This window comes from Propithecus coquereli, unplaced genomic scaffold, assembly GCF_000956105.1.
Source record: "Propithecus coquereli isolate 6110/MARCELLA unplaced genomic scaffold, Pcoq_1.0 Scaffold124, whole genome shotgun sequence".
NCBI lineage: Eukaryota > Metazoa > Chordata > Mammalia > Primates > Indriidae > Propithecus > Propithecus coquereli.
Genome location: NW_012136525.1, coordinates 2,238,587 through 2,257,324, shown reverse-complemented (window position 1 = coordinate 2,257,324; position 18,738 = coordinate 2,238,587). Strand labels below are relative to the sequence as shown.

Here is an 18,738-nt window from a genome sequence, read left to right as displayed (position 1 = left end):
TAGTGATGCTTCATTCTTATTTATTCTTTTTCTCTTTTTTCTCTTCTGATTATGTATTTTTAAGTAGCCTGTCTGCAAGCTCATTAATTCTTTCTTCTACTTGGTCAATTTTGCTATTGAGAGACTCTGATGCATTTCTCAGTTTGTCAATTGAATTCTTAAATTCTAGAATTTCTGATTTTTTTTATTATTTCAATTTCTTTGTTAAATTTCTTTGATAAGCTTCTGAATTCCTTCTCTGTGTTCTCTTGAAGTTCATTGAACTTCTTCAGGACAACTATTTTGAATTCTTTGTCTGAAAGTTCACTGATCTCCATCACTCTGGAATCGGTTGCTGGCATTAATACCTTATTTGGTTCATTTGGTGAGATCATGTTTTCCTGGGTGTTCTTGATTCTTGTGGATGCTTGTCGATGTCTGGGCATTGAAGAGTTAGGCATTTATTTTAATCTTCACAGTGTGGGCTTGTTTGAACTTGTCCTTCTTCAGAAGGCTTTCCACATAGTCAAAGGGAATTGAGTGTTGTGAATTAAGGGAATTAAGTCTTTGGTCACTGCAGGCATGTAAGTATTGGTGGTGCCCCAAGCCCAGTAACGCTGTGACTCTTGAAGACTCCGGGTGATACCACCTTTGTGGACTTGGGTAAGATATGGGAGAATTCCATGGGTTACCAGGTGAAGTCTCTTACTCTCTTTCCTCACTCTCTGTGCTGGGCTGCTAGAGTTGGGGGAGGAGTGACATGGGCACTCCCTTGTGCCAGGTCACACCTGAAGCCAGCCCAGTGTTACTCAAAGCCAGTGGTGACTGTTGCCTGGATACCTTTAATGTTTATTCAAAGCCCAAGAGCTCTTTGGTTAGCAGGGGGTAAATCCTGCCAGGACTGGGTCCTTCCCTTCAGGGCAGCATGTTTCCTTCTGGCCCAGGGTGGGTCTGAATTGCCTTCCAGGAACTAAGGCCTGGACTTGGGCTTCAGTAGACTGCTTGGTACTTTATTTTACTGTGGCTGAGCTGCAAGTTGCAACCCAAGTTGCAAAACAAAGTCCTTTGAGCTCTTCCCTTTCCTTTCCCCAAGTGGAGGAAGACTGTCCCTCAGCTATGCCTATAGTTGGGGGAGGGGTGACATAGGCACTGGTTTGGCCACAGCTGCTGGTGTCTTGCTGGGTCATGTGCACCCCAAGTCCACTGGCTCTGAGCACAGCAGCAGGAATTGCCCAAGGACCGCAGCCTTTGTTGTCCAACTGCCTTACAAATTTAGTCCAGGCCTCAGACTGCTTTTTGTCAAATCGTGGTGGGGTTAGCAGGAACTTGGGTTTGGGGTGGAGGATTTCCCTCTGGCCAGACTTGTCTAAATGCTCTCTCCGTGGGCACTGGCAGAATTCTTCCCTTTGTTGTGTTCCCCTGTGCCAGGGCAGCCCTGAGTTTCAGTGCAAAGTCCCACAATCACTTCGCCGTCCCTCCCCCAGGCACACAGATTCTCTCTCTACTCAGCCACTGCCAGGGGATGGGAGAGGGTTTTGTAGGCAATGTAAGATTGTCTTTCTGCCCTCTTCAGGGCCTGTTTTCTTGATATAATGTTAAAACAAGGCGGTATGATCGCTCACCTGATTTTTGGTTCTTCTGAAGGTGCCTGCTTGCGTGGATAGTTGTTGAATTTAGTGTTTATGCAGAGGGACGATTGCTGGAGGTTTCTATTTAGCCATCTTGCTCTGCCCCCTTTTCCTTATTCTGTATGTTGTATGTATTATATACTGTATTTTATTCTGTATTCTTACAGTAAAGTAAGCTAGAGAAAAGAAAATTTTATTAAGAAAGTCATAAGGAAGAGAAAATATATTTGCTATTCATTAAGTGGAAGTGGATCATCATAAAGGTCTTTGTCCTCGTCTTCACATTGAGTAGGCTGAGGAGGAGGAGGAAGTGGAGGGTTGTTGGTCTTGCTGTCTCAGAGGTGGTAGAAGCTGAAGAAAATCCATATATAAGTGGACCTGTGTAGTTCCAACTTGTGTTGTTCAAGGTTCAACTGTGTTTTATTATATGATAATTATATCTCATTATAGTCGATTTTACTATTTGTCTTTTGTTTGTTTGTTCATTTTCAGATTAATTTTACTGGGGCCATAAACACATTTTGAATGATTTTCAGACCTTTGAAAATTTTTTTGTGTAACATATGATTAACCTTGGTAAATGGCCTGTATGCCCTTGAGAATATTGTGTAGTCTGCAGTTTTGAGGTGTATATTTGTTAAATTATGTCATTCGATCATGCATCACTTAATGCCATGGGTTCGTTCTGAGAAATGTGTCGTCAGGTGATTTTGTTGTGCTGACATCATAGAGTGTACTTACACAAACCTAGATGGTATGGCCTATCACACACCCAGGTTATATAGTATAGGCTATTGTTTCTAGGCCAAAACCTGTACAGCAAGTTACTGTACTGAATACTGTAGGCAGGTGTAACACAGTGGTGAGTATTTGTGTGTCTAAACGTATCTACACCTAGAAAAGGTACAGTAAAAATATGTTATTATAAAATCTTATAGGACCACTGTTGTATATGTGGTCTGTTGTTGACTGAAACGTCATTATGTAGTGCAAGACTATATTCTGAATATTTACTGACTTGTTCTGCTGGTTTGTACTATCAGTTACTGAGACTGATAGAAGGTGTTGTCTGTATGTTGCTGCATAATAAGTTTCTTAAAAATCTATCCACTTAAAGCAACTATTTTATTTTACATAACACAGATCACTGTTCATTTTCCCTCCAGCTTCCTATCACATTTTTCTCACCCACTTTAAGTCCTCACTAACAGCATTAGTGTTAGTGGAGCTCATCAGGTTTTTGCTAATAGCCTCCTTGAGGCCCTTCCAGCTTTTGTCCTAAAAGCGATGGCAGCAATGGCAGGAGGCATCCCAGTTTCGGTCTGCTATGGAAAAAGAGGCTGTGAACATGCACGTACAAGTCCTTTTAAAGAGAAATATTTTCATTTGTCTGTAGTAAATACTTATTAATATAGTAAGTGTAAGTGTCCTGGTTGTTATTACTACATAACAAAACTTGCCAAAAAACTTAGCAGCTGAAAACAACAAAAAAGGACGTTTCATTTTTCTAATGATTTCCTGGGTTAGGAACTTGGGAATGGCTCATCTTGGTAGTTCTCTCCTGGGGTCTGTCATGATGTTGCGGTCAGATTATCACCTGGGGCTGGGGTCAAGTCTGAAGAGTTGACTGAACCAGGAACGCAAGATGTCTCACTTGCATGGCTGGCAGCTGGAAGTTTGGCTGAGGCAGCTGGCCAGACTCCTGCATGTGGCCTCTCCAGCACAAAGTCTCAACAGAGTAGACCTCCCCTAAAGCAAATGTGCTAAGTCAATCAGGGGAGGCTGCATGGCTTTTCTGACCTAGTCTTCTAAGTCAAGCAGTGTAACCTTCAGTACATTTTACTTCTTACAGGCAACTCACCAAAATCAGCCCAGATTTAAGGGAAGGAGGCATAGATTCAGCCTCTCAATGGATGCAGTGTCAAATATTTTGTGGATATGTTGAAAAACCATCATAGGTGTATTAAATATCTCCCACTGTGATTGTGGATTTTCTAATTTCTACTCTTAGCATTGTCATTGTGGCTTTATGCATCCAAGTATTTTTTTTTAGTTTGTAGATAAAATTTATTATAATTAAAAAGCACATACCAGGTGTCTTTGTTTTTTAAAATTTTAATTGACAAATGATTATATTTATTTGTGGAGTACGATGTGATGTTTTGAGATATATACACACACACAATATGCACATACATATGTATGCGCAATATGTACATATATATACATATATATGTATATATATGCCTGTCCTGAAAGTATCCAGCCATGTAATATGACAAATAGTATTAACAATGGCTGGGTACTTTCTGGATAGCCCTTGTACATTGTGAAATGACTAAATTGAGTAATTAACATATCCATCATGTTGCCTACTTATTTTTGTTTTTTTGTGGTGCGAACATTTAAAACTTATTCTTTTAGCAATTTTGAAATATATAATGCATTATAAATAACCAGTCACCATGCCATGCAGTAGATCACTAGAACTTATTCCTCCTGTCTAACTGAAATGTTGTACCCTTTGACCAACGTCACCCTTTCCCCATCTCTCCCCAGCACACCCGCCAGCATTTGGTAACCAACATTCTTCTCTACTTCTATGAGTTTCACTTTTGTAGATACACCTGAATTTTTCTGATTGACAGATATTATAGATAAAAAGTTATAGAAATCCTTCCAAAAGGATTGTATTTTGCTTCTTCCAAGCACCTGATTTAGGGGAAGAACACCTTATTTAAAGGAAGTGAGGCAATCAGAAGTTGAACACCCATGCCTGTAGGGAACAGTCTACTTTTAGGTCCCACTTCCTTCTATGGTACAAGTTTTCTGGTTGCTTAACAGGGGTGCTCCTGCACGACAGACCCTGAATTATTTAATATGATGCTATTGCCCCAGCTCTGCGAATCTGGCAAAACTTCTGCTGAGCTTTTCAGAATCTCAGCTGTCACCTTTGAATTGGCAAATGCTTCAAGGGAAAGTGCTCATCCAGTCCTTTACTTCTCTCTGAGAGCTTGGCTTCAAAATTCTTACAGCCTGGGAGTTCTACAATGTTTTCACAGTATCGATACATTTCTGCCTTTCTAAAGTCATCCCTAGTGATTGACTTAGAAAAGTTTGGCATTGTCAGAAGCAGAAATCTTCATACAGAAAGTTAACCCTGAAGATATGGTCATTATTCCTAGGTAGCCGTTTTCATCTCAGATTCCATCACTAGATTATTTCCAGTTGAGTTCACTTTCTTGCTCTCTAACCCTCTCTGCAGGACACCAGACCCAGCTGCTGCCCCAGCGCAGTGACTCCCTGTCTGACCCAGCAGCCCCTGCAGCCTTGGAGGAGAGTGCTGCCAACTGCTCAGGTGAGAGGTCCCACAGGACCAGAAGCCTTTCTTATTTCCTGTACGAACGCCCCACTAACATGGCTCTGTCTCTCCTCAGAGAGCCGACAGCTCCGCCTGGTGGACGGGGGTGGTCGCTGTGCCGGGAGAGTGGAGATCTACCATGAGGGCTCCTGGGGCACCATCTGTGATGACAGCTGGGACCTGAGTGACGCCCACGTGGTGTGCAGACAGCTGGGCTGTGGAGAGGCCCTGAAAGCCCTGGGCTCTGCTCACTTTGGGGAGGGGTCAGGGCCCATCTGGCTGGACGACCTGAACTGCACAGGAAAGGAGTCCCACGTGTGGAAGTGCCCTTCCCGGGGCTGGGGGCAGCACGACTGCAGGCACAAGGAGGACGCAGGGGTCATCTGCTCAGGTCTGGGGGCCACAGTGTCCACAGGCTGGGGGAGTTGTGGGGGGCTCTCCAGGGTGGTGTCTGAGCCCTGGGGGAAGACCCGGAGCTGCTGAAAGGGCCAGAAGGAAGGAGGCTGCTTCCACAGTGCCTGTCTTTCCAGCAGATGTGCATATTAGGGGCTTTCTTTTCCTCCCTCAGCAGCTGAGGTGCTGGTCCTTCCTTCTCAGCAATACTTCCTGGCACGGTCATTTTCTACGGAGTTTCCATCTGGAAGTAGGGATCACTCTTCAGTAACCTGTGGTAGCAAAATGTTGAGGCTCACCATATTCCTTTCCTATGGCTGCTGTACTGTAACAAATTGCCACAGAGTTAGTGGCTTAAAACAACACGACTTTGTTATATTACAGTTCCAGAGGTCATGGTCTGACACAGGTCTCACTGGGCCACAATCAAAGTGTCAGCAGGGCTGTATTCCTCTGAGGCTCTGGAGAAGAATTCCTTGTCTTGCCTTTTCCAGCTTGCAGAAGTTGCCTGCATTCTGTGGCTCATAGCCCTCTTCCTTGTCCAGCCAACAGCGTTTCAACTCTCTGACCATTCGTACATAGTGTCATTGCCCTCTGACCAAAGCCAGAAAAGATTATCTGCTTTCAAGGATAGCAGGTCCAAGGATGGGATGAGATTGGGCTGGTTAATCCGGGATAGCCCTGAATGATGTCACCACCCTGGGGTACTTTTCTTAGTAATGTTTGCAGTGTCCCCCTGCCATGCAAGGTAACGCATGCACAGGCTGCGAGGATTAGGAATGAACATATCTGTGACTCCATTATTGTGCCCGCCACCCCTTATCCAAACCCCCTTTCATAGAGTCTGCCAGAAGTGTAGTCAGTAGACAGGATTCAGCTCTTCCTCCCTGCAGAGTGCCCAGGTCTCTTTATATTCCACGACATCATTGTAGAAATAGAAAGACAGGCACAAATTGGCAAAATCAGACAAGGGAGAAAAATTTTTGTGTTGCCACATAGCGGCGCTTCCTCAGCAGAGTCAGCGATGAGTGTTCACCACCTTCGAGACAGGAAGGAAGAAAAACAAAACCCCCAGCACCAAGAGTGCAAAGCTTACTGTGCCCTCTTTTCTCCTTTTGATTGCAGAGTTCCTGGCCCTCAGGATGGTGAGCAGGGACCTGAAGTGTGCTGGGTGGCTGGAAGTTTTCTACAACGGGACCTGGGGCAGTGTGTGCCACAGCCCCATGGAAGCCACGACCTTGTCCATCATTTGCAGACAGCTTGGCTGTGGGGACAGCGGGACTCTCAACTCTTCTGTTGCCATCAGAGAAGGTTCTAGACCCCGGTGGGTGGATGGAATCCGGTGTCGGAAAACTGCTACCTCCCTCTGGCAGTGTCCTTCTGATCCCTGGAAACACAAATCTTGTTTTCCAAAGGACGAAGCTTACATCATATGTGCAGGTGACGTTTTGTCTATTTCTATGTGTCTGTCCTATCCCTGTAGTTGTTGGTGAAATTTTGTATTTTCAAATCTAAGTGATGAGTTTGTGATAAACTTACAGAATAAATTTTGGGTGGAGATTTTTTGATACATGTTTTCCAATCCAGTTTCAGAGGCAAAAACCCTGTGCTAACTTTATTATAAGGCTGTAGTAATCAAAACAGCTTGGTACTGGCACAAAAATAGAGCCATTGACCAGTAGAACAGAACTGAGAACCCAGATATAAAACCATCCTCATATAGCTACCTAATCTTTGACAAAGCAGACAAAAACATACACTGAGGAAAAGAATCCTTACTCAATAAATGGTGCTGGGAAAACTGGATAGCCACACGTAGAAGACTGAACCAGGATCCACACCTTTCACCTCTCACAAAAATCAACTCATGCTGGGTAACAGATTTAAACCTAAGGAGTGAAACTATTAGAATTCTAGAGGAAGATGTTGGAAATACTCTTCTAGACATTGGCCTAGGCAAAGAATTTGTGAAGAAGACCCCAAAGGCAATCACAGCAACAACCAAAATAAATAAGTGGGACCTAATCAAATTAAAAAGCTTCTGCACAGCCAAAGAAACTGTCACAAGAGCAAACAGACAACCTACAGAATGGGAGAAAATTTTTGCATGCTACAAATCCGATAAAGGGCTGATAACCAGAATCTACTTAGAACTCGGGAAAATCAATAAGAAAAAATCAAACGACCCTATCAAAAAGTGGGAAAAGGACATGAACAGCAACTTTTCAAAAGAAGACAGAATAATGGCCAAAAAACATATGAAAGAATGCTCAACATCTCTAATCATCAGGGAAATGCAAATCAAAACCACAATGAGATATCACTTATCTCCAGTAAGACTGGCCTTTATCAAAAAGTCCCAAAACAATAAATGTTGGCGTGGATGCGGAGAGATAGGAACACTCATATACTGCTGGTGGGACTGCAAACTAGTGCAACCTCTGTGGAAAGCAATATGGAGATACCTTAAAGAGATACAAGGAGAAGTACCATTTGATCCAGCAATCCCATTACTGGGCATCTACCCAAAAGAACAAATGATACTCGATAAGAAAGACACCTGCACCCGAATGTTTATAGCAGCACAATTCACAATTGCAAAGATGTGGAAACAACCCAAGTGTCCATCAATACATGAGTGGATTAATAAAATGTGGTATATGTATACCACATATATGTATATGGAGTACTATTCAGTTTTAAGAAACAATGGTGATATAGTACCTCTTGTATACTCCTGGATAGAGTTGGAACGCATTCTACTAAGTGAAGTATCCCAAGAATGGAAAAACAAGCACCACATGTACTCACCATCAAATTGGTATTAACTGATCAAGACATACGCGTACATATAAGAATAACATCTATTTGATGTCGGGCAGGGGGGAGGGGGTAGGGGGAAGGGAGAGGAGGAGACGGGTATTTGCATACACAAAGAGTGCAATGCACATCATCCAAGAGATGGTCACACTTGGGGGGGAGTGGGTAGGCAAGGGCAACATACATAACCTAAACATCTGTACCCCCATAATATGCTGAAAAAAAAAAAACCTTGTGCTCACTGCAATTTATGTGAAAAATACTCAGAAGATTGAATTGAACACGTGTGAGCATGAACTAACACTGGGATAATCTTTCTGAGTAATTACTGCACTCTTAAGTCACGATTTATTATTCTGTGTTTCCTTAGTCAGGAGAGTAAGAGATAGGAACTCAGTTATATAAATCACTTGCTAGGTGCTATCGTTATGTCGAGTTTTTTTTTTTTCACATATAATGAAATTTAATCCACACAGCAAACTGTTAGCAGATACTATTGTGATCTCGTTAAGCAGATAAAGAAACTGAGGCTAAGAGTAGCCGTGTCATACATCCTACACCCTAAAGCGAGTAAGGGGCAGCCTGGGAGCTGCAGTCCTGACCGCTCTGTGCTCTAAGCCCGTGGTCTTTCATTCTGTGCTGCGTCTGCACCAGCCCACAACGTCTCAGTCTGTTGGCAGAAAGTATTGAGTGCCGTGTAGGTAGAAATTCATATTGCAGGTAAGATGGCAGAGAAGAGAAGGGTGTGTAGTCACGGCCCTCACATAGCTTACACTCTGGAGCTGAAAACACTCATTAGGCAGAAATTTCAAGTGTCATGAAGAAGTAGAAGACGCTGGGAGTGTGCACTTGGAGCAAAAGAATCAATGACATTTTGGTTGAGACCTGAGGGGATGAGTAGGAATTTGCTAAAGGGAAGCAAAAGGAGGGATGATTTTGGGGGTGTAAATACTGAGGTGGGGGATCATGGTGTCTTTGAGGTGTTGAGAAATTTCCATCATGGCCAGAGCAGACAAAGTTGGGGGAGAGAATACCCGATTACCTGGAACGGAGACCAGAGCTGGAGGCCTCTCTTAGGCAGGGCCCCCGCGACAGTGCCCCGGAGAGGACGTTTGTTCACCTTCTTGTCGGCCACGTCATGGGAACTGCTGAGAGATCATGGGCCTGGTGTGCTCATATCTTTCTTCTTGATTTGATCTCTTCTCAGAATCCCAGTCTTCTTGGTGGAACCTTCATCCTCGGAGCCTTATCCTTTAATGATGTGTACGACTGCTCCCCCGATCTCACTCACACAAAACGTTCCATGGTGCCTGCTGGAATGTGGAGTCCATCATCATCAAATTTATTTATACTTGCCATGTTCCCTTCGCTTTCATGTTCTCATCAAAACCTGATTTCTCTGAAAACACTGATTTCCCCATCAACAGCATCCTGGCCTCTCAGTTCAGTGAGTTCCTCATTTCCAAGTCCCTTCCTTCCATCCCTCTCTGCCTGTGCAGACACTGCTGACCATCAGTAACTGTGCATCTTGCAGCCTTGATTTTATGGGTCCTTTCTCTATTACCTCTTCTCCTTATGACACATGTCCTTAGTAGTCCTCTTCCAGTACTTTCCATCTTCAAGGAGATGCCCAATCTTTTCCCTCATCAGTTTTTGATACTTTTCCACTCTCCTGATGTCTGTACATTATTTCTAGGCCAGATGATGTAACACGACTCACACTGTAATCTTTCTCCTTTAAGTACACTCACTCCCTGGCCTCTGTCAGTTTCACCTGACAAGGACAAGGATGGATAAAGTCAACCACCTAAACACTCCTTGCCTCAACTGGACTAGTGAAAATGGCTGGAGAATAGTACGCAATTACGTTGCTGGACTCTTTTTGAATTCCAGGGCACAAATCTCTAAAGAGCACTCCACGCTGCCCAGATATTAGTGTGCCTCTCTGGCATGTGCGCTTGCCCTCTCTCTAAGATCATATTTTACATATTCTCTGCTCTCCCCACACGGCTGTTGCCTGCAATATCCGCTCTTAAATGATGGTCAAGTCTCACACTTCACTGGGAAAATTGTCAGCTCTGAGCTTCCTCATCTGTCTTTCACCTTTGCACCTTTCTTGGCACACCCTCTACCTGGCCTCTGGATTGGTGTCTTCAGTCCTTGTGTGACGCCAGCTCTTCTCCCTGGGCTACACATTCTGATGCTACTCATCTTGTCAAAGCCTTCACTGTTTCAAAGGCGCAGTCTTCCTCTGCAACATCAATTTCTCCCTCTCTATTCTGGTTCATTCCCCTGAATATTCACATGGGCTTGAGTGTCTCATATCTGGGAAAACACATGAACAAACCAGCGTGCTTCCTCCACTCCGTGTCCCACATTAGCTACTGTGCCATCTCTTCTCTCTTTCCTCTACAGCCCAAATCTCCTATAGTATGGTCAGATGCTCACTATCTCTACCTCTGTGTCTCTTGTTGCTCTGAATTCATCCCAATTAAGCTTTAGATGCTACCACTGCTGAGAATGGATAAGGTCATGAACTACAACAACCATTTCTCTTTTCATTGTTCTTGACCTCTCGGCACCATTCAACAAGTTCACTTCTCTTTCTTTCTCAATTTTCTTTCTTTCCTGATGATCACCCTACCTCAATGCTTGTTTTTATTCTGTCTCTCTGCCTTGCAACTTCTCAGCTCAGCCTCTAGATTTTAGACATTCCCTGGGCTGAGCATCACAGTCTCTGCCCTTCCTTACCTGTGTACCTTCCCTTCATGGTCTCATTGAGGTCCATGGCCTTAAATGACATCATTAGGCTGACAGCTCTCAAATATACACTTTCATAGTTAATCTCTGCCCTTAACTTTAAACACATATATTTTATGGATGTATAATAGAGATCCTCACTTCAATATCTACTGGGCATCTCAAATTTAGCTTTCCAAAGTGGAATATTTGATTCCACCCACTCAATCCCTGCCCCTAACTTTTCCTCCCTGCCACATGTCCCATCTCAGTTCGTGTCACTGCCATGACCCAGTCACCTAAGATCAAGACGTGGGAGTCAACCTTCACTTCTCCGTTTCTCTTCCTTTCACTTTCAGCACAATAGCAGGTTCTGGTGCCTCTATCATCAGATGCATCTTCGATCCTCCCACTCTTTCCATCTCACTGTTACCTTAGTCCAGGAAAGGTTGCCTGTTGCCTGGTTCTTCCAACTGTCTTTAGTGGTCACATCTTGAGTGGTCTTTCTCTTCTATAATATATTCTCTATTCAGTGATGGAAATATCTTTATTTTAGTTCCCAAGTTCATTAATGTGTTCATGTATGGTTGGTTGAACTGCCTTTAAAAGTGACACTGGCACGTGTCATTGTCTGGGAGCATGTGTCCCGAGTGCAAAAACAACTGGAAACCATATCACAGGGAGTCTGTACTTAGCCTAATTAGCAAAAATATCAGGAATGATGTAGCTTGTTCCCCTCAGCCTTTGAAGGATTTTGCTCTGAAAGAGGGAGGAGGTCCTCCATGAGCTGCTTTAGGGGCCAGGCTCTGACTGATGGATGGAGGTTACAAAGGGCAGGTTTGGTTCACTCTAAGTAGAAGTAATATAAAAGATGTCACCCATGTGGCAGTCTCTCAGGGAAGGAACAGTGCTACCAGTCTGGTAAAAGAACGCTACAGGCATTAAGGGATGGGAAGCCCACCTTCCCTAACCCCTCTCTGCCTTTCGCTGTGTCTCATTCATGAATCTGCTACACATTTTATGACAAGTACCATATATACTCCTGGATTGTGTCTATTGTTTTGTATTTATGTGTACTTCTTTTGGTTGCAAGTATTTTATGTATTTTTTGGTCCTGTGTTTATCTCTGTGTCTTCCTGATGTATTTTTTCTCAGTATATTTATTTAGTCTCATGCAGACATTCCTGTCTAATAGTTATTTGTCTACTTATCTATCTTGCTCTGTATCTGTTCTATTTTTTAAATATCCTATTTTAACAATGTTTCCTCTTACTGTAGTAATCTCCTTTTCTAGCCCACATGTCATACTGAAAAATAGATAAGAATAGCTTTGAATAGTTTATAATTTTCCATTAAAAAGTAAATAAATGGAATATTGAATACAAATTACTTCTGTGATTTTGGAATAATTTTTTTTTAATACCCACTATTTATTATCACAAACCATTCACATCAGTTTATATTTTCTTTAATATCTTACCAATTAGAAGAATTTAATGGAACTTTTTCGGTGGAATTTACTCATATATTCATTCACTTGATAACTATTTATCAAGTCCTAATCACAGTTTCACAGAAGGCTGTCCATAGAGACTCGTTGGTGATGCTCCGTCCTGAGAGCAGGAACAGGGGAATGAGATGGGTGAGCTCCTGTCTGTAGTGGAGCTTTCATTCATGCGCGTGCCTCTGTGTGTGTGTATCTCTCTGTGTTGCATGAATGTGGAGAGTGGTAAACAAGTAAACAGACAAAATAATTGCAGCCAGTGACAAGGACATGCTATACTTAGATTATATATCCCAGCGACTCAGCCTGTAAGGTTAGTTATGAAGCATGCTTTGCACTTATACGTGGACTTTGCCAAGGACAGTAGGCACCTTGTCTGGGGCAGGGCCACCCAGCTGCTCCTGATCCGGCTCCCCCATTGTCTGCTTCTGCAGGAGCCAGACCTGAGAGCTGCCCGGCTGCCGCCCCCTGCACAGGTACATCAGCCCCTCACCTCCTCTCTTTGCTCCCAGGGGCTCTCTCCCTCCCACCAGGGGTGAGGGGGTAACAGGATGTGCTGTTGCCTTTTCAGACAAAGAGAAGCTCCGACTCAGGGGAGGAGACAGGGTGTGCTCAGGCCGAGTGGAGGTTTGGCACGAAGGCTCCTGGGGCACGGTGTGTGACGACTCCTGGAGCCTGGCAGAGGCCGAGGTGGTGTGTCGGCAGCTGGGCTGTGGCTCCGCCCTGGACGCGCTGGGGGAGGCTGCGTTTGGCCAGGGAAATGGAAGCATCTGGCTGGACGACGTGTGGTGCAAGGGCAGCGAGTCCTCCTTGTGGGCCTGTGCTGCGCAGCCCTGGGGGCGGAGCAACTGCAAGCACGAGGAGGACGCAGGAGTCAGGTGCTCAGGTGAGCAGCAGGACCAAGTGGATGGGCTGGGATGAAGCAAGTGGGAGTGCACGTCCAAAAGCTCTTCCTAGGATGACCTGCTGCCCTGTGCTGTGGCTCTGGAGATGCCTGGGTCTGATCTCCTGGCATCCGGGAGAGAACCATGTGCCAGTGATGGTAGGTGCGACCCAATGACTCTTCCCTGCCAACCCAGTCCAGTGACCCCATTTTCCTTCTCTTCTCTCCAGGTGAAAAGACAATGGTTCCACTCAGCCCTGGAGGTAAGTGTTTCTTCTGCTCTGGGCCATGCGACAGAGGAGATACCCAGATTTTCAGGGACCTGCACTGTGGAATCTGCCTTCTTCGTGTGAAATTACAGTAGCCCTGATGACCGGGTGCTGTGAGCAGCCATAAAGTTTCATCAGGTTGTAGCAGCCAGAAAGCTGCACAGGTTGCCTGGCGTTCACTTCATAGAAATCCCTTAGAACCGGATTCAGAAGACAGTTGACAGAGCTCAGGGCAGGGCCTGGGCTGGTCACGTCATGGGATGCAGGCAGATGCATCCACTCTGAACTGGTGACTTCATGGGCCTGAGGACGCAGGAGATGGCCGGCGTACAGGGGATCTGTGAGTTTACGACCATCTCTAAAGGCTCGTGACCCTTTTATCTTCTCAGGTGCCAGTTCAGGCTCAGCTTCTGTCCCTGGCATCTTCTCCCTGCCTGGGATCCTCTGCCTCGTCCTGGGAGCCCTTCTCTTCCTGGTGCTCGTCATTCTGGGGACTCAGCTGCACCGATGGAGAGCAGAGGGCAGAGGTGCGTCCTGGAGGACAACTGTGTGGCCCAGGAAGTGTGTGGAGGCAGGCAGTGGGGCCAGGCGTGGCAAGAGGAAAACTGGGCTAGGTGTCTTCTCACCCCATTAGTTTGGAAACTCCATCTGCCTTACACTGCACTCTAAGGGCTGTTAGGAGGCTCTTAGGATTGGGGTCTGAGTACTCATAGGTCATGGCCTCTTGTGTGAGGCAAGAAAGAGTAGGAGCTGAGCTGTGCATGCAAAGTGAGTAATGTCAGCAGGTGCAGACATGCCGCATGGGCTCTGGGCCCTTCAAGGGGTCCTGGCAGCCTTGTGGGCTTTCCACGTGTGAGCATCAGGGAACGTGAGGGCTTAGCCTGCTGATTCCAGGCTGGTCTAAGGTGGTGATCTCTGACCTCCCGCTGCTTTGCTCAGCCTTATCCAGTTTCGAGGATGCCCCTGACGAGCCTGTGTACCAGGAGATCGATTATCTCGGGACACTGAGGGAGGATCTGCTGGGCAGCCCAGGTGTGTGTCCCCACCTTGCCCTCCTGGGACCCCTGGCTGTCAGCCACCGTGAGCCAAGTCTTCCCAGAACCCGCAGACCCACCTCTGGCCCAGGCCCCCAGAGGCAGCAGGTTTGGCCACCTGAGGCTGCAGGTTTGGCCCTTTGGTAGCCCCGGAGCACCGAGCCTTCTCCTCACATCCCACTAGCCACATGGGCCCCAGATTTCTTCTCTGCCTTTGCACAGGCCAACGGGTGTGGGAGGCATTGTTCTGTTTGTTTTGGGATGTTTTTCTCCACATTAGGGTCCCTGTCAGACGACTCAGCGAGTAAACTGCCATATTACACAGGAGACGCTGAAGACAACGGTGACTATAAATCCACTCCAGGTAGCAGAGGTGGCTCTTCCCTGGCTGGGTTCAGGGGCAGGAGGAATTTCCCTCATGGGAATGAGGCCCTTAGGGGACAGTGTTCCTCTGACTGGGATTGGAGGGGTCTCTTGTTTCCAGCTGGGGTCCAGTCTCCCCCTTCTCTGGCGACGCTGTGAGGTCTCATGCTTGGGCTCGGTTCTTTGTGCCTGTCGCCACTCTTGTTCAGTCACAACACCCACACGTTGTTTAAAAAAGTAACACCTGGGATGCAAAATCTGACAACATGTTTGATTAATATTTAGAAATGCTCACTGGTATGAGAGTGACTTTGAAATATGCTGTTTTCATGGAGAAATATTAGGATAATTGGATTATTGTCCTGTTTGTGAACGCTTTGGCCTTGGAAAGGCCTGTTAACACAGGGAGTGAATGGTGCCTTCATTGATGAACCGTCAGAATCTCTGGGTAGAGGGACTGTCGGTGTTGCCCAGGCCAAGCCACTTACTGTGGTTTCACCTGCTCCCGTCTGTCCTCAGAAACCCCGGGTCAGGGGGCTGATGCACCTAGTGACGGCTATGATGATGCTGCAGAGATGCCAGTTATGGAGATGCCCCCCGTCCCGCAGACGAGTGAGGGGGAGCTGCCCCCACAGGAGGAGAACGTGGCCAGGGCCTCTCAGGCAGGTGAGTGGCATGAGTGGGTCTGCAGTAATCTCCTGTCTCTCTCCAGGACAAAGGGAATTTGAGTTTCTCAGTGCTCATAATTCCTGCAGATTCAAAAATTGGAAGAGCTCATATTTTTCACGCCATTACCTTGACCATATTCCTTTCCTTAATGTTATCAGATTCCCTGGGGTGGGGGGCAACTGTGGGCAGATTCTGCGATGGTTCTGTGGGCATTTGGGAACACAGACCAAAGCCACCAAGTGCACAGTTGGATGGTCAGTGAGAAACACATTTCTCCAGATGTCATATCCTGCTTCCTTGTTCCTGTGAATTCAGAGTTGTCAGGTGTGAAAGGAGAAATCTTCACTTCCCCTCTTAGGATTCTTACCAATTCCTTTCCCATCTCCTCGCTGATCGTGTAAGCCAGGAAATAGGTCAGCACAGGGCACCTGCTTTGGCCACAGATCTCCTGTGATCCAGTGTGTCCCAGATAAGCTGGGACTAAGCCTCAGGGACCCACGTGGACTGGATCCTGACGGGGTCGCCCTGATGTGTTCCTTGCTGTAACTAATGTTAAGTAGCCTGAGCTTCCTTAGCATTGGTGGCCCCTGGGGAAACTTTGTCCTCCCCACTTCCCTGACTGTGTTTCCACCACAGGGCTCTGGCCGCTCCCTCTGTCACATCTTTAACCAATGTCTCTGTACTGTTTCAGGCTCTTCTCTGCACTTCCTCAGAGGGGCAGCTGACCCTGGGAAAGGACTGGATAGCCCTTGGCTGCTCCAGGGACAAGAAGGGGACCCTGGATATGACGATGTTGAACTACGTGCCCCCGGAACATCTACAGTGGCTTTCCCGTAATGTTGTGTTAGGAATGAGATGAGGTCTCTGATAGTCTAATTGTCTGCATCCCAACAAAGTACTGCTGACCCCTAATTGTATGACATGGAAATTATGCAAAACTACATATTTTGAATAAAGTACTTTTGCTTTGTGACAATTTAGCAAGTTTCATCCCAATTGCTCTTCGAGCATTAGCCCCTAACCACAGTTTCCCTCAGAGGAATCACCAGGAGAATGAACTGACCTCTTTTCTCATCTCCCCCACAGGCTACTCAAGGCATTGCTTTGCCCAGGTGCAGGGATGTTCCAGGTTATGTACACAAGGTTCCATACTTGGTCCACTTTCCCCCTCATTCCTAGCAAGATGAACTCATGGGGAAAAAGCCAATCCTGAACATTCACGTATGCTCTTCCCTGAGATGTCACATCACCTTGTTTTAACAGACTTGGGTGTGAGTTTCTAAGCTGAGGGGGGAAGGTGTCACGTGGAAGGAAATGAACATAGTTTTCTTTGCTCTGCCCAAATTTTCCTGGACCAGTTATAAATCTAGTCCTACATAACTATGTCTTCTTTCTCATCTCTTACTCCCTAGGTTACTTTTTCCATTTATTTCTCAGCCCATACAGACTCCTCCTCCTCGCTGCTTTTGTGTCTGGTTGGTCATCAAATCCTTTTAAATTTGGTCTTTTTTCTACATCACTTCCTCTCCTTTCCTCAGGACATTGCCGTTTCTGGTGTTTCCAATTATGAGGGAATTATGTCAGCTCAGAGCTCTCTTCACTGCAGCGTGATGGAGGACAGCCTGGCGTTCTCCCGCAGGCCTTGTCCATGTGCGATGACAAGGCAGGAGAGAGGGGCCCAGACAGAGGAGACCCTGAAGGAGCAAGACAGAAAAGCCAGGACCTTCTTGATATTTGGCTTTTACACATATGGGTGGGGAGGGGTGTGACAGGATTGAACTATCAGAGGAAGAACTTCAGACCAGGCTTCTCTCTAAAAATACTTTGCTTCGAAATTGCTTTCATTTGGTAACTATTTAAAATGCAATACGATCCTGCTGTGATGCTTCAGGGCAGAGAAAGCTATATTATATTAATGGCCAAGGAAATATTACATCTCTAGAACCCTCCATCACATAGGGAATTTATGGGGGAGATTTGTTGAACTAATGTAAGAACTGGAGTTGTGAGCAGAGCCCAACCTGTTAGTTAGTTGATAGCTCTGGATGCCATGTGAGGGTCCAACGTACATGTTCTCTTGCAATCCTCATAACTTGTGCAGTGCTTGGGGCTTGGGAGATGTCTAGGGCTTCTTCCAGCGCACATACATGGCCACTGGCCTTAGAGAAGTGATGCAAGCAGTGACAGAGTAAAGAATACCCACCAAGATCATCATACTGTACACATGATGATGGTGTCAACACGGCCAAAATGGAGAGTTAGTTACTAAAATTTTCGGTCATTAAAAATCAGGAAATTAAGGAGGAGGGAAACAGGGCAAGCTTCACCACTCAGATTTGGAGAGTACCAGGATGGGTCCTATTATGGACTGAGTGCTCAAAAACTAGCCAGGAGTTGGTAGCAGATTTTCGGAGTGTTTAGACTCAGGGAGATAATGGCATTATTCCAAGTGATCTGTGTTGCCTATGAATGAGTCTTTAATGAAGAGGTGGATTTGCAGGGTATTTCATTCCAGGGTTTGCCACAAAAGCCAGAAAACCTCCCTGCACAGTAGTAATTGTGACAGAGCAGCCAGAATGTCACATAGGAATGGCATTTATAGGAAAATCTGTTCTGTTAAGAGTGGACTTTGCATACAAGCTTGGAGGCCTGACCTTGGGAGGACCCAGTGGAAGACCCTAGATTTTCCTGAAACTTCTGAGGGAGTTAACACTCATAATATCTTATTCCAGGCAGAATGGGGAAGTCACAAAGACATGAGAATGTCAGGGGTTATGTTACATACCAACTTCCAATTTAATAATCTAGTGTGGAAGATAACGATGTGATCTCTACAGTGGACAAAATAAAGTCGCAGCACTCATTATGGGCTGCAGCACTGAACATGACCCTCACAGAGCTAGTGAAAGCCTGCATGGAACTGGCTCCTGAAGCACTAGCTGTAGTAAGAGGTGAGCCTGCAAAGTTTGAAGTGGTGCCCAAGGGGTGTCCAATACGAGTTAATTTCTAAGTCAGAACTGGATAGTACAAGTTGGCACAACAAGATATTACCAACATGTAGTCCAAATTTTTGGCTTGAGTGATATAGCTTAAATG

General features: G+C 45.6%; 1 protein-coding gene across 1 annotated transcript in view; it reads left to right on the top strand.

The window, feature by feature from the left end:
• The window catches only part of LOC105805022 (antigen WC1.1-like), a 51,051-nt gene extending 34,572 nt beyond the window's left edge, over positions 1 to 16,479 (top strand). Inside the window, exons 5-14 of the mRNA XM_012637802.1 lie at positions 4,873 to 4,965; positions 6,487 to 6,801; positions 12,859 to 12,900; positions 12,996 to 13,310; positions 13,538 to 13,570; positions 13,966 to 14,103; positions 14,516 to 14,608; positions 14,891 to 14,977; positions 15,493 to 15,639; positions 16,334 to 16,479. Coding sequence (XP_012493256.1) covers positions 4,873 to 4,965; positions 6,487 to 6,801; positions 12,859 to 12,900; positions 12,996 to 13,310; positions 13,538 to 13,570; positions 13,966 to 14,103; positions 14,516 to 14,608; positions 14,891 to 14,977; positions 15,493 to 15,639; positions 16,334 to 16,479 — 1,409 coding nt within the window. The remainder of the gene's footprint in view (positions 1 to 4,872; positions 4,966 to 6,486; positions 6,802 to 12,858; positions 12,901 to 12,995; positions 13,311 to 13,537; positions 13,571 to 13,965; positions 14,104 to 14,515; positions 14,609 to 14,890; positions 14,978 to 15,492; positions 15,640 to 16,333) is intronic.
• The last annotated feature ends 2,259 nt before the right edge of the window (positions 16,480 to 18,738 follow it).